Genomic DNA, 15,699 nt, shown 5'->3' with positions numbered 1-15,699 from the left:
TTCTCCTCCACTTTAATTCTCATTAGAGTTTATGCAAATTCCAACTGATTCCAAGTATTCAAGCAGGCTGAGGAATATAGAAACACAATCTAGCAACACATCTGTTCCTTTCCAGAAACTATTGGCAGAGCAAACAGGCTGGGGCTGGGCAACAATGCCAAAAAATGTCTTATCTTGATGGATGCATTCATTATCACCTCCTAATTACAGGTGCATGTCCAGGCGGATTGATTACCTGTGTGGTGGGTTAGTGTAACCGTGAGCGGGACGCAGGGGGCTGGGGACCTTGCGGACAGGTGCGGGTGGGGTATTGGTTTATGGGAGGTGTACTGACTTGCTAAGTAAGTTGAAGTACGTTCCATTTGGAATGTTAACTTCTATAAGATAACACACACACAGTGAGCCCCGCAGCTATACATTACTGTAAGTTCTCTGACTGACCTGACCTTCAAGATACATTTACTTGAGAAGAAAAATGACTTTTTTGTTAGTTTTTGCTTAAAACAAGAAAAATATCTGGCATCAGGCTAAGAAAAATAACATTGTTTTGCTTTTGAAATAAGATTATTTTCTTACCTCATTGGTTATTCTGTCCGGTGTCCAAAACCATGAGCGGTGATGCCAAGAATCTTTTGTTAATTATTCATTTGGTTCCTTAGAGCAACAGTGTTATTTCATCAATGAGATGCTGTTGTGTAGTTTTTATTAATAGTTTGAATTATTTTGTGTTTATTTAAATTATTTTCAGTAAAGTTTTAACAATTGTTTTGTGTGTTTTGTCATTTTTATTAGTTTATATGTGTCTGTAAACTATACAATTTATAATAAATAAATGTTTATATTTATTTGTGTTTTAGTTATCTTAGGACATCAAGTTCAACTAAATGACATGATAGATGTCTCCTTGGGAACTGTCTGAAAACGTTTTTGAAATATTTTTATTTTATTATTTCAGTTAACATTTATTCTATTTCATGTATCAAAAATATTTGTATGATTTTAGTTTCAGTTAACTATCATAAGCTTGCTTTAGTGATGGTAGCAGTGGCTACAGATGGGGTTATTGCTCCACCAAAAGAAAAAATAATCTTACCCCATAAACTTATAGATAGTAAATACTAAATACTAAATTCATCATAATTCTAAATTTGTGCAGCATTTTTTTTTTTGCTTAGTTTCTAAACTATTTTAGTATTGGACAGAGTTGGATATATTCAAATGTAGCATATGGCTTCAGCAGGTAGGCTCTGTAATGATCTTACTGAGACCCTGTCCCAAATCGCTCCCTAAATCCTCAAGTTCACATTTCATGATGTAATGCTGCTTTGTGTTTTCAGTGTGCATCGAGGACACTCGTGACCTTCTGAAAGCTAAAATGCTGAATGGGACACACTACGTCCTCGTGGACATAACAGACGAGCACATACAGTGGCCATTGTAAATCCAAAGGCCACAAGTGCACGTGAAATGTGCTGTTTGGGACAGTTACCTCTGCTCTCCTGAGCTCTACAGCGCCACACATTTATCCATTGTAAAACAGTGGAAATGCAGCACATGCCATAGAAAGCAGAATTCAGCCGGCCTTGCTTGTCTTTACATAAGCTAACATAAACCTTGCCTTAGAGATAACATATATGATAATATCAGGCTTAGAAATATACAGGCAATAAATGTCATATATTTTTGTCATATGGGTATTATTGGAGTAAGTTCATGTAGTCTTGTGTCTTATGAAAAAAAAAAACAGGTTCAAGTGTCCATTATTTATTTGTCCATGCATGCTGTTTTCCCACCTCTCCTCCAGCTGGATGTCTAAAGCAATGCACCGCCATGTTTGAATGTTTTCTAAAGCAATTGTACAGTGATTTATAGTTTATTGTCAGTGATTATAGTTTAGGATATATAGTCATGTTTGATGGAGGAACTACGGAGCATGAAGATGTTTGGGTAGTCATGGAGGCTGTGTAACTCCCTCTGTGCTCCTCACCTCTCACACACGCACACACACACACACACACACACACATGCAGAGACAGCTGAAAATGACAAACACACATGCAGTACCTGGCTGAAAACACAAGTGTTTTTTTTTCACTTAATTTGCCTAATGTTTAAAACAAGTTTAAATATATATTTGAAATAAATATACTGAGCACTGTTATGTGATATTTTTTTAAAGAAGTGGTAATATCTGAGGGTGTGTTGACACTTGGAAGGTTTGGTTTGATTAAAACGAAATCTTGTGCATTTGCACTGTTAGTGCGGTTCATTTCATTTTCTGTTTTGATGAACCTCACCCATTTTACAATTTGTGTTTTATTGTGTATAATCATGTTTATCTGTTTTGTGCAGCACTTAAAAATCAGTTACACTTTAATTTTAACAGTCCATTTTAGACATAACACTAAAGTTACTTTGCAGCCACATGTCTGCTAACTCTCAGAACAGATTTTCAGGTTAGGTTTATGGCTTGTAGAATAAGTTGACAGTCAGTATGTTGAATGCTGTGGACCTACCAAAATAAAGTGATAGATACTAATACTCTAATGACTGCTAGTTGACGTAGTTTTGCAAAGTTGCTTACTGTTAGTACCTAATAAACATTGTATTGAATATTATATGTGATAAAGCATCATATGCACCAAACAAGAGGACCAAGATTTAAGTTTTCAGAGGATCTCAGCTCTCTTCTAGACTCCTGGGCATACCTGGTTCTTCACATCATGAGTGATGTTGCACATTACAGCTTACAGTATAAACTCTTTATGAGTTCTCAGCTGGTAAAAATACCACCATTTGTACACAAACATTCCAGAAGCACATTTAGCCCAACACAGAGCATTGTTTTGCATGTTCAGTAAGCTGTCCAATCAGGTTGTGACCTTATTCTTTTACCTTTTATGTTGTATCTTTAGATTAAAAAGGGCAATGTGCATGCAAATAAACTAAAGTACTTTTTAAAGTAATTATGGACTTTAAAGTGTCTTTGTCACAGTGTTATACATATACAAGAATACCTTATAGTTAAAAGCTAGTGCCAAATAATAATAATAATAATAATAATAATAATGATAATAAATTGTGTGCTCCTTGCAATTCAAGCAAGTGCAAGGCTCATTTTTACATTGAGTGACCATAATTAGGATTTCTTTAGATTGATTTGTCCTGTGACAAAAGTTCATCTCAATCCTGGGCTCCGAGAAAATGCCTTGTCAAAACAAATATCAAATCAGTATCATCTTGGTCTATAAAAATTTTGAAACACTGTTTACTGCATTTTGCCTTTGTGGGCTAGTGTACTTTTTCTTTCCTTCTTTACATCTGTTCTACTCTTCTTTATTATCTTATCTTTTTCATCTTTCTCTCTCTCTCTACTGGTATGTTCTCTTCTTTTTCTGCTGTACTGTTCTCTACTGAACAAGTGTGCTTAATTGTCCCTATGTGCACTTTCAGTGTTCTTTAAATCCTATATTAATTCAATAAAAGGCTACTTGTGTACTCTCAAAGAAATGATACTAACATATATTTTAATTTACTATAAATACCTATCGGTGCATTTGACATTACACTATATATTTCAAAGACAATAGCAGTACTTATGAAGTTAAATATAAAGATGGATTCAGGTCCTAACAAGCGAGTCAAAATACAATAATATATATTAATAAATAAATAAAATTTTATCAGAAGTCAGAAAGAGCTTTATTGGCAAGTATATTTGCAGATACAGGGGATTTGTTTTAGTGTCACAGTCTTCCAGTACAGAGACAACACCACACAGATGATAAATAGAATAAAATAAAAATACACATATGTATATAGCCTAATAAAAAACAGACAAATAAATTGGAAAACAAAAAGACCTGTATGTGCGGGTGTGTTGTAGATAGAATAGAATTGAATAGAATAAGGTGTAGGGATGGACTAGGATGTAGAGTGGTAACAAATAAATATAAGGTTATTGCACATATTCAAATTAAATAAAAATATACATTTAAGCTATAATACAATTTCACGTAATTGTAATTAACATGCAATTGAATGTCTGGATGCTTTACACTCAGACTGCACTTGCTCTTTTAATACTGTATTTACATAAAAAGTAGGCTTTCGTTTTTGAATGTTCTTAAATAATAATATATCTGTAAAGTCTTATATGTACAAAGTAACGTGTAAGTTAGGTTTTTACTCATTTTATGAACTGTTCTCTTAGCCCAACTGCAGCTAAGTTGTAACTCAGAAAAATTTTTAATATGTAGGGAATATTCTTTCGAAGAAAAAATGTGTTTCTGCTCTCAGCCTCTCCTGCGTTGCGGTGTGTGTGTGTGTGTGTGTGTGTGTGTGTGTGTGTGTGTGTGTGTGAACGCTGGTGATGTCACACTGGTGTGGGTCATTTGAAGGTTAGCAGCCTCGGAAGGGTTCACAGAAAGTTCACTCGCATATATTAGGCAACTCAATCTTTCATTGTGTCGGAATGAACTAGTAGGATATGAGCTGCACGCAGGCGGGAGACGAAATCCGTCATTGGGCGTTTGAACACGATATACTGTATTTACAAAATCACCCCTCATAATAGAGAAGCGCTGTCGCTAACCGGAACGGGACACAAGACCGAGGGGAACCGTGTTTATATCCGTTTAGCGATCGCTTTTACTCTGAAAATCGCCAGTGAGGATCGGGATGGATCGCATGTCTGGAGACTGTGTGGAAACGGAGAGAGATCTGCGACTGCCAAGAGTTGATGGAGTTTCTCTGAACAAATGAAGGGCAAGCAGACTGATATTTTATTCATTTATTCTTCAGTGAAATAAAGTGCACGATGTTTGACTGCATGGACGTGTTATCGGGACACATGCTGGAGTTTTACTCGTCCAGTTCCTCATCATGTATGTTGCAGGAGAAAGCGCTCAAAGCGTGCTTCAGCTGGCAACACCGACGCACCAAACACTGTAGGTCTACACTTTTATTCCCTTATTACAGTCATGCATGGACATAACGCTTCATTCATAATAAATCAATCTGTATTTCCCATTTGTTATTAGTATTTTCTTTTTTTGTTTCATATTAAATAACAGTTCCAAAAAGTGGCATGGTAATCTTGTGTAACAATGTAGTTCAGTGCTATTATATTAGAGTGCCATGATACAATCACTTTTCTATAGTAGTGCTAATTTTTGTTAATCACTTACCATGGTAATGCTATGTTTTAAACAGGTTATATGGAATTTTTTAAGGATGGTAGGCTAATCGTTAAATAGAGTATATACAATATCTGTATCTACCATGATATTGCAATCAATATACTATGGTAATACTTGTTTGTCTGGTTTTGCTCTATACACAAACACACACTTGGCAAATTATGTTTCAATTATACAAATTATGATAAAATCATAAATAACAAAATGTAAAAAGTAGTAAAATGAAATTATTTGAGGTGCATGGTACATTAATATGGCCATCATTCAAAAGTACTGTATTTATAAAAGTGCCACGGTATTACTCTTACACTTCTAGAGCACTTCTTGAGGTCTCCTTTGCATTTCTGTAGGTGTTGCAACTGCTTGTAATTACTTGTTCTTGTTTTTAATATTGTAATTAAAGCTACAATTTATTTGAAGGTGTCCTTGTTACAGTGTAATTATGCATGTAAGTACTGAGTTATATTAATTAACTACATGGACGTGCTATATGGTTAGGGTTTGGCTTAGGGTTACTTGTATGTAATTATGCTTAATGTATTGTTATTATAATAGCAAGTACATGTAACGTGTAACAAGGACACCTTCAAAAAAGTGTTAAGATACAGTTTTTAGCATGGACACTGTTTGGTGTTTAGTCTTACCAAACATTTGAATGATTAGTTAATGTCTGATCAGTTAAGGGCTAATGAAGAATATTAGGTTTTATTTATAGCAGAATGTTATTCAGTTCAACATGTACATGTCACGAAGCTCCTCACTTTCTCCAAGTTCAGGTTCGGTAATAAGGTAGGACATTTACAAAATATCTTCATGGACCATGATCTTTACTCTAATGAATTTTGGTATAACCCATACAATATTTATTTGTTTTTTTTTGTTTTTTTGGCTATTGCTAAAAATATGTCCATTATGTCCAAAAACACAGTCCACAGTTTTTTAGATGCAGCCGAACGCTCATATCTGCACTGTGTGGAACCTGTTTCCTCTCCGTGATTTATGGTCGGTGCAGCAGCTTTAGGAATGTGCTCTGTAAACATTCATGACTTTGACACCCGCCGGCCCCAACCTGCACACAGATATACACAGAAAAGACCCCTGAAACCAACTTTTGAAACACAACTAACTTCTTCTTTTTTTTTTTTTTCTTTTTTTTTTTTTTTATCTGAGCTTGCTTGAGCACTCATTTATTGTGAAAGCACAACCTCCACGCAAGTCATCCAAATGTCTGTTTGGTCCTTTACCGTCAAAAGCATTATTTATTTTTATGCCCTAATGACCCTCATGAAGATAGCACTGAGTGCACACTCACTGTCATTTCCCCGGTTATATTTGCTCAGTGGACACAAATCAAAGCAAAGTGGCCCTTATCGGACGGCAGCCGTCTGACAGTGTCAACAGCCCACTCAAGCTCCCTGAGATGCCTGTGTTCACGCTGTACCAGAGAGATTACCGCAGTCCATTCACTCAGTGTGACTGAATAACATTTGATTTACTGGATTATATACTCTTCTTGAGCTCTATCTTGAACTTCCCCCAGACCTGCTTGATCTTGACTAAGGTTAAAATGCAGCTGCAGTTCAATAAAACACAAACGGTATCATGCGATGGAAACTGGCAGCATTTTCATTCATCATTATGTCTTCTGTATTTGGTTCAGCAGCTATGAGTAATTAAATTATGTTCCATAGTTCAACAGATTCTTTAGTAATCACACAACCCAAATGTGTTTATTCGCATCTCAGTGGATTAGAAAATGATCATTAGTGTGTATTGGTAAACTGCTCTGATAAAACAGCTTGTGTTTATCTGTGGTGCAGTGAATTGAGAACAAGAATGAATTGGTGCAAAGATAATAAGGATGATATATATACATATATATATCTTTGTGAATGTAGATTTTTCATGATAATATTTCATATTTTAAATTCCATTTAATTCCTAGTCTTATTTCAACAGGGTCAGCTAAGGTATTTCAATTAATTTCGGATAAACCTTTACCGTATTAATTACAGACATGGGAAATTTGAGTTTGTTAAAAACAGCTGCCCTCCCTGATCATATGAGGCAGATATCAGAAATAGTAGATAGAGTGTTCTCTATCTACATGATGCTCAGTGCAAATCTTTGAGAAATTAAGCTGAATAAAAAAAGTTATTGACAGTTCAAAGTATGGAAGCAAATTCATTTTGACTGAATGTGTATTTTATTAGTGTATCACTGAAAGTACAGTAATAACATCAATATTATTATTCAAATCAATAAATTAAAATAATTAATAAAGTGGCATCTTGACAGGTGAAGACATAGCCCTTGTCATGTAAACCAGGGTTATTAGTTGGTCTCTAAAAGTGCTGAATAGTGATATAAACATTAGCTAGTTAATAGTGGTTTTATGTCATGCTCGTTACTAGCAGAGGTCGACTGATATGGATTTTTCAGTGGTTGATAATGTACAATTATACAGTTTGATACTGTATGTACAGACATTTAAAACATTTTTAATTTTCCTGACATCTTCAAATATTTTAAAACAATTGCATAATTCACTAGGGGATTTGCAGATTCAATATTACAAAAACATTTTAAAGCTGGTTATTATTGCAATTTATTTCAAACCTGTACTTGCGATTCGATGTTGCAGTATATTTAGCATACACTATCTGTAACTGCATCCTTCAGAAGAAGCAAGAACTGTACGTCTTTCCACTTTTTGTATTTAATAAAGAATGTATTGGATTTTTTTTCACCTTCTGAGAATTGAGCAATTCTGGGGAATTTTCTGCAATACTTCGTTGTTTTTTTTCCATTGTGTGTTGTGCATATGTTTTGTGATAGCATCACAAACCTGTATTAACCTGTACATGTGCAACTAGACAAAAACACTTAATAAATAAAACAAATACATCTTCCTATATACAGTACTATTCTAAGAAAAAAAAGTTTCAACAGAACAACAAAATTGTTTTGAATCTAAATATTTGCTAACAATGTAATAACAAATATAGCAAATTACAAAATAAAAATAAAACATTGCTGTGTGGGCTAGTCCTGGGATCTAGTGAGTTTTCACAGCTTCAAAGCTATCAGTTTATTTGTCATTACCTAGTCCAAATCTTTCTCTGCGTTCAAGTCAACCAGATTTGGGAAACGTGTCCTATATAATTTAAGCAGTTCAACACAACAAGTTTGTGCTGGGCTCCAAACGACAGTATTCCCCCAACACTAGTCTGTCATCAGAGCTGCTAGTTATGTTTGAACCCTTTAGCCTCAGCATGTGAAAACATCATAAGAAGCATTTGAAGAGATTAGAGCAAGATATTTATACACCTCCCTCTATTACGCTAGTGTGATATGTGCTAATTATGACCACTGCTTGCTCGCTCTCTGTCTTTCTCTCTCTTTAGGCAGACTTGAAAGGACACTGGCACAGTGTGCACAGCAAGCTAATTTTGTGCGCCTGTGATGTGACTTCTGTACGGAGGGAATAAAAAAGCTCTAAAACAACTTTGAAATGGGATGAAGCTGCATTTAATGTATAGATGATGGGAGGGCCTTGCTGTTACTATCGCTCATACTGAGGGTTAGTGATCTGAACAAACACCAAACCCATTTAAATTAATAAATCTTAGGTATATAACTCACCATTTATGCTTCAGATATGACATGGTACATCAAGTCTAGATTAAAGAGGTAATGCATGTGTGTGTGATTCCCTGTATATAAACAGAATATATATATGCTTAATTTTGTTCAGTCTGTGGTGTAAAAAGATTGCTTTAGCAATTAAAGAAAAAACACTTAAGGTGTAAGTGGTCAGGTGAAATAAATTATGGTCCCTATTGTTTATCAATTTTACTGCTAGTCCTTTGTATAAAGAATTTTTGGGTACAGTATGTCACAGTTCACTTTATTTTGCTACTTTTATTTGAGGTGCTAGTCAACATAAAAAAAATATTGACACTTTCACATAACATTACAATTTAGCTTTTAGGCAGTTCACCCTGTGGTGTACGTTATTTTTAGAAATACAAATATTCATATACCAGAGTTATGAAAATGTCAGCTACCTATTTGCAGAATAATTCTGCAAGCTGTAACCATTTTGTTGTGTCTTAATTAAAGTAAGCTAAGATCGTCTGTCTTATTATTTCAAACTGCGTATTGTTTCAAACTGCTTTTAAAGGGTTAAAATGAAACATTACACATTTTTCTGTTTGCATCATTCGTAATGTGTTCCTGTGGCTCAGTGGTAGAGCAATACGTTAGCAGCGGAAAAGGCTGTGGGTTCAATTACCAGGGATCACACATACTGGTAAATAATAAAATAACAAAATGTATAGCCTGAATGCACAGAGAGTTGCTTTGGATAAAAGTGTCTGCTAAACGTAAATGACATATTTTTTTTTCCATCTATCATTTTGCCATTTCATGCCATTTTGTCTTTGTTTCCGGCAGGATCCATCTTTGTGTCATAGTTTGTGTCGTGGTGTGCTTGTGTCACAGTTGTTTCAGTGGAAATATGTTAAATGGTGGAGGAATTCATGTCAGGAGTGAAGAAAAGCCTGTTTCATTCTTACCTTTGTAGTCCTCTGAGTCCATTTATATTACAGTCAGCAGTAGTCTATATAATAATAATGATAATAATAATAATTCATTACATTTATATAACGCATTTCTGCTGTTTGTTTTATTTATTTATTTATTTTTTTGCAGTTTTATTAAGTAGCACATGTTCTCTGGTGAGTTGCCATTAAGGAAACATTTGCTTTTGTTTATTTGGCATACAGAACAAAAGAGCCATACAGACACACACAAACACTGCAATTATTCCTAGACTTATTTACTTTTGGTGCTAATTGTTAATTTCCTATTTTTAATGCATTGTCAGCAGATAAATGTGGGATGAAAGTTTGGCAAATTGTTTATTTTATTTTATTTTAATTTTTTTTTTTATCTCTGAATCTCAATGGGACCTCCTGGTTAAATAAAGGTACAATAATAATACATGATATTATGTTACTTTCAGTGGCATTTTTACATGCGAATTGAAAATAATAAAATACTTAATAAAAGTATAAGTATACTTGTACAATATAAATATATTTGTAATAGTACTATAATACTATTTTTAAAAAGATAGTAAATAGTTTTAAAAGATAAAATGTAAATATCATAGATGGCATGGTTACACTTTATTTTAAGGTGTACTTGTTATAGTGTAATTATATATTTGAGTACCAGATTCCAAAATAGTTGGGGCACTGTACAAATGTGAATAAAAACAGAAAGCAATGATGTGGAAGTTTCAAATTTCAAGATTTTATTCAGAATACAACATAGATGACATATCAAATGTTTAAACTTAGAAAATGTATCACTTTAAAGGAAAAATAAGTTGATTTAAAATTTCATGGCATCAACACTGTTACAGTCATGAACTTCCAAATCTTGTAGTATTCCTTATTTGGTCAATTTTCATTCCTTATTTAGTTAATTGATTACCGTCCACATGTTTCCATTCCTCTCATTCCTTTCCTTCATGGAGTGGGTGCTGGACAATAATGGATCCCCGTTCACCATCTGCCCCGCTGAGGAGGATATCTCCAGCCCCCACATCCCGCTGAATGGAGATACTGCCTGAGCCCATCACAGACGGAGAGCCTGAGCCCGCCAAGACTGAGCCAATCATCGCCATGAAGCCTGAGCCTCGATCAGCATCTGACCAAGCGCTTGAGCCTCCAGACTCCGAGCCCTGGACTCCACCTCGGTCCTTCGACCCATCAACTCCGCCTTGGAACCTAGCTCCCTCGTTTCCACTGTGGCCCGTCATCCCACCAGCTTCATCGGGCTCCCTCGTCCCTCCGGCTCTGCCTTGGTCAGTTGTCGACCATCCGCTGCCTCGGGACTCCACTCCTATGGCTTCACCTCATCACTCCATCCCTCCGGCTCTGTCAGGCTTCTCCTTGCCTCTGGCTCCACCTCCATCCTCAGTTGCTCCGACTCCGCAGTGGATTTCTGGAGCTCTGCCTCAGTCACCAGTGCCTTCAACTTCAGCTGAACCCCCACCCTCTCTCCGCTGGACTATCTCTGTTGGTGCGAGGATGCACCATTCCGGGAGGGGGCGAACTTTTACAGTCATGGACTTCAGTTCCTTTTAGTATTCCTTATTTGGTCAGTTTCCATTTCTTATTTTGTTAATTGATTACTCCCCACCTGTTTTCATTCCTCTCATTTCTTTTTTAAATACCCTGTCATTTCATGTTTGAAGATGATCTGTGTTTGGTTGTGCCCCTGTTCTCTTGTGGATTATTAAAAGTACCCTTTTTTATATCTCCTTCGTCTTGCAATTACCTACACACCAACACACTTGTGTAACAAAAACATCTCAAAAAAGTTGGGACAAGGCCACTGTGTGGCATCCCCTCTTCTTTTTATAACAGTCTGTAAATGTCTGGGGACTGGGGAGACAAGTTGCTCAAGTTTAGGAATAGGAATGTTGTCCCATTCTTGTCTAATACAGGCTTCTAGTTGCTCAACTGTCTTGGATCTACTTTGTCGTATCTTCCTCTTTATGATGCGGCAAATGTTTTCTATGGGTGAAAGATCTGGACTGCAGACTGGCCATTTCAGTACCCAGATCCTTCTTCTACGCAGCCATTTTGTTGTAATTGATGCAGTATGTGGTCTGGCATTGTCATGTTGGAAAATGCAAGGTCTTCCCTGAAAGAGACAACGTCTGGATGGGAGAATATGTTGTTCTAGAACTTGAATATACCTTTCAGAATTGAGGGTGCCTTTCCAGATGTGTAAGCTCCCCATACCACACGCACTCATGCAACCCCATACCATCAGAGATGCAGGCTTCTGAACTGAGCGCTGATAACAACTTGGGTTGTCCTTGTTCTCTTTAGTCTGGATGACATAGCGTCCCAGTTTTCCAAAAAGAACTTCAAATTTTGATTCGTCTGACCACAGAACAGTTTTACACTTTGCCACAGTCCATTTTTAATGAGCTTTGGCCCAGAGATTGTTCCAGATTCTCTGAATCTTTGGATGATATTATGCTCTGTAGATGATGATAACTTCAAACTCTTTGCAATTTTTCTCTGAGAAACTCCTTTCTGATATTGCTCCACTATTTTTCGCCACAGCATTAGTGGAATTGATGATCTTCTTCAGCTCTTTTTATACCCAATCATGTTGCCAACTGACCTAATATGTTGCAAATTGGTCCTCCAGCTTTTCCTCATATGTACATTTAACTTTTCCGGGCTCTTATTGCTACCTGTCCCAAGTGTTTTGGAATTAGCTATCATACAAATCCAAATTGAGCCAATATTTGGCATGGCATTTAAAAATGACTCACTTTCAACATTTGATATGTTATCTATATTCTATTTTGAATAAAATATAAGTTTATGAGATTTGTAAATTATTCCATTACTTTTTTACTCACAATTTGTACAGTGTCTCCAACTTTTTTGGAATAGGGTTTGTACTTAATAAAAAGGTAGGGTTAGGATTATGGTTTGTTTTAGGATTACTTGCATGTAATTATTAATTGTTATTATGATTGTAAATACAGTACATGTAACATGTAACAAGGACACCATACAATAAAGTGTTACCGATAGAATTAACATAACTTGCTTTAACTATGGTAGTTTTAAGTTTCTTTAAATTCCTTTTGATGTCCTGCAGAAGCATTTTGTCGTACTTGGAATTGTCTTTCTTAATTGACCTGTCTGGGTTGACTCTGTGCATTAGCAGTGCTGTTTTCAGTTTGTTTTCCCCCTATTGAGTGAGTAGTTTGGAATGGGTGTGAGAGTTTCCTGTTTGACCCTGTGGTGGGTTCAGCCAGAGGGTAAGGGTTCAGTGAGACAAGCCATGAGACTTCCTCTAACAGCACAGCTCACCGTTTCTGCCGCCCTCTTTCTGGCCTGTCTGTCATTGTCCTTTACTCATCTACTGGCTGTTCTGTGCATGTTAGCATGCGGGAAGTTGCCCGGCCACTTCGATGAGATTTAATCGGCCAGAAAATGGAGAGAGGTTCCTATGCACCTCATGTGGTGAATGCAGCCTGCCACCAGAAAGAGTAAATGGAAAAGCCTTTATGTGCCTCATGTGTCCGCAGGTGGCCTGAATCTCTCGTCTCTGCATTGCATTTCAAATAAACAGTAATGAGTGAAATGTAAGAATGATTATTTATATTCTGCAGATGTCATCTTTCTTCTTCTCTCTGGTGTAATAACCCAGTGTTATAATGGAACAATGGCGTTTTTTGCCTACAGTGTTACAATTATGATTTTGATATAAATGTGCTGCCGTGAGGCACCATGGTTGCTCATTGTTGTCTCTAGGGATATGCCGGTATCAAATTTTCATATTGCGTTTAATCGCTAATGCTTTTATCACAGTATACAGTGTTGTCACGATATTGAAATTTACTTGCAAAAAAGTGTTGTCATAAGTAAGGGATAATGTACATCCAGCCGGTTGTTATCTCAGAATAAAGCCCGACAGGGTGATCAGGTGATCTTACAACTGCCTCAAGGGGTTTTTCTGAGATAACAATCGGCTGGATGTACATTATGCCTCTTATTACATGGCTACTTGCCACATAAGTAAATAATTAGACGCAAAATACTAATTTGAGTTGAAATATTTGAACGCAAAACTTCCGTGAAGACAACTGTTGCGAGCAAGCAGCAAATTCAAACTAGACGTACATTTAAGGGAAACGGTGCAGTCAAACATTTAACCACAAAAATAATTGAGGCAATAAAATAATTAAGACGAAAATGTTTTAAAACCTTACCAGTTTGTTAGTTATCTTATAATCCATTACAGCATACAAAACAAGTCATGGCAAAATGACAGCAGCTGTGTTTGTATGAAACCAGAGTGAGTCTGTGATGCCTGGATGACATAATTAAATAATTGTACACCATTTTGAATCGAGTTTTAATATTTCATATTTCATGCGGGTTTTTTTTATCTGTGCCTGTTTACACTTTGATGCAGCATACAGCAGTGTTGTGCATTGTGACCAGTTGATGGGAAAAGTATTCATAAAATGCGTTAAAAAATCGGAATAATTTGTGATAAATAATTATTCTTGGGATTTTGAATATTCATTATTGTGATATATAGCATTACTGAATACCAGCACATGTCTAGTAATCTCACAGCAGGAAGGTCCCTAGTTCGAGTCATGAAACAATCATGGAGATTTCTGTGATCGTGGATCCTAATTGGAGGTTCTGTGTCGTACAGTGAGAGAGGTTCAAAGATGGCCACTGTCATGGTCTTGGGACAAAAGATCCGATACAGCATGATCATCGTACAGTTTAGGGCTGAAACGATTCCTCGAGTAACTCGAGTAGCTTGATTAGAAAAAAATGATCGAGGCAAATTCCTCTGCCTCGAAGCTTCTTTTAATTTATTTTAAATCTCACGTCAGGTTCTTTGGCAAAGATTTTTTTTATGTGACACAACGCGTTTACGTCACCCATGAAAGAGCGGAAGGAGACACAAGCACTGCGTCCGAAATCACATACTGCAAGGAGTCAGCAGTGTCTTGATTTGAGGGCACGGGCAAATCTAAAGAGAATGTTGTGGCGTATGTCCATTGCCAGATAGAGCTGGCATACCACAACTAGGGCCCTATGATTTCCTCGGTGCAGTAAACGAGGATGGAATTGCGGAATCCAATCATAAAAACAGAATTTACAGTTTAACGCAGAATGGCACGAATTCATCAAAAATAAATCATTGTACTTACATCAAATCAAGATATGGACCAATATCTGTAAATATTAAGCCGGAACAGTCTATTTAAATATGAATCCTGCATGTTCAAGTCAATAGTCTCTGTTAATGAATGGAGCAGAAGCGCGACTTCATTTATCACACACACTGAAGCGCGCGTTTTTTAAGGTTTAATTACACAACATTTCTTCCATGTTTTATTTTTAATAGTAAATTCCCTTTTGTTTAACAAAGTTTGCTTAATTTTCAATAATTAAAAGATAAATTAAATTAATGTTTTATGTTTTTAATGTTTAATGGGCATCTCAGAAAATGTTTTAAAACCGCAACTGAATGGCACTTAAATTAACTTAATTCATCGGTCAACTTTATTGTCATTGTTCACAGTACAAGTACAGACAGGGAAACAATGAGTTTTATAACAGGTGGCGCTATCGAGTCATTTTGCCACACCCACTTCTGAAACCTACAGTCAGGTCCATAAATATTGGGACAGCAACACAATTTTAATCTTTTTGGCTCTATACACCACCACAATGGACTTGAAATGAAACAAACAAGATATGCTTTAACGGCAGACCTTCAGCTTTAATTTGAGGGTATTTACATCCACATCAGGTGAATGGTGTAGTAATTACAACAGTTTGTATATGTGTCTCCCCCATTTTAAGGGACCAAAAGTAATGGGACAGATTAACAATCATAAATCAAACTTTCACTTTTT

General features: G+C 36.1%; 1 protein-coding gene across 2 annotated transcripts in view; it reads left to right on the top strand.

Annotated features, from left to right (window-relative positions):
• Positions 1-15,699, top strand: part of LOC127979202 (retinoic acid receptor beta-like) — a 210,493-nt gene that overhangs the window by 117,403 nt on the left and 77,391 nt on the right. The window contains exon 1 of one of the 2 annotated variants that reach the window (XM_052584491.1): positions 4,475-4,949. The exons of the other annotated variant lie outside the window; for it this stretch is intronic. Coding sequence (XP_052440451.1) covers positions 4,820-4,949 — 130 coding nt within the window. The 5' untranslated portion in view covers positions 4,475-4,819. Of the gene's footprint in view, positions 1-4,474; positions 4,950-15,699 lie in introns of those variants that run through there. 2 annotated transcript variants of the gene reach the window in all.

Source organism: Carassius gibelio, chromosome B19 (assembly GCF_023724105.1).
Source record: "Carassius gibelio isolate Cgi1373 ecotype wild population from Czech Republic chromosome B19, carGib1.2-hapl.c, whole genome shotgun sequence".
Classification (NCBI taxonomy): Eukaryota; Metazoa; Chordata; class Actinopteri; order Cypriniformes; family Cyprinidae; genus Carassius; species Carassius gibelio.
The sequence above is the reverse complement of the archived record's forward strand: the minus strand, read 5'-3'. Positions and strand labels throughout refer to the sequence as shown.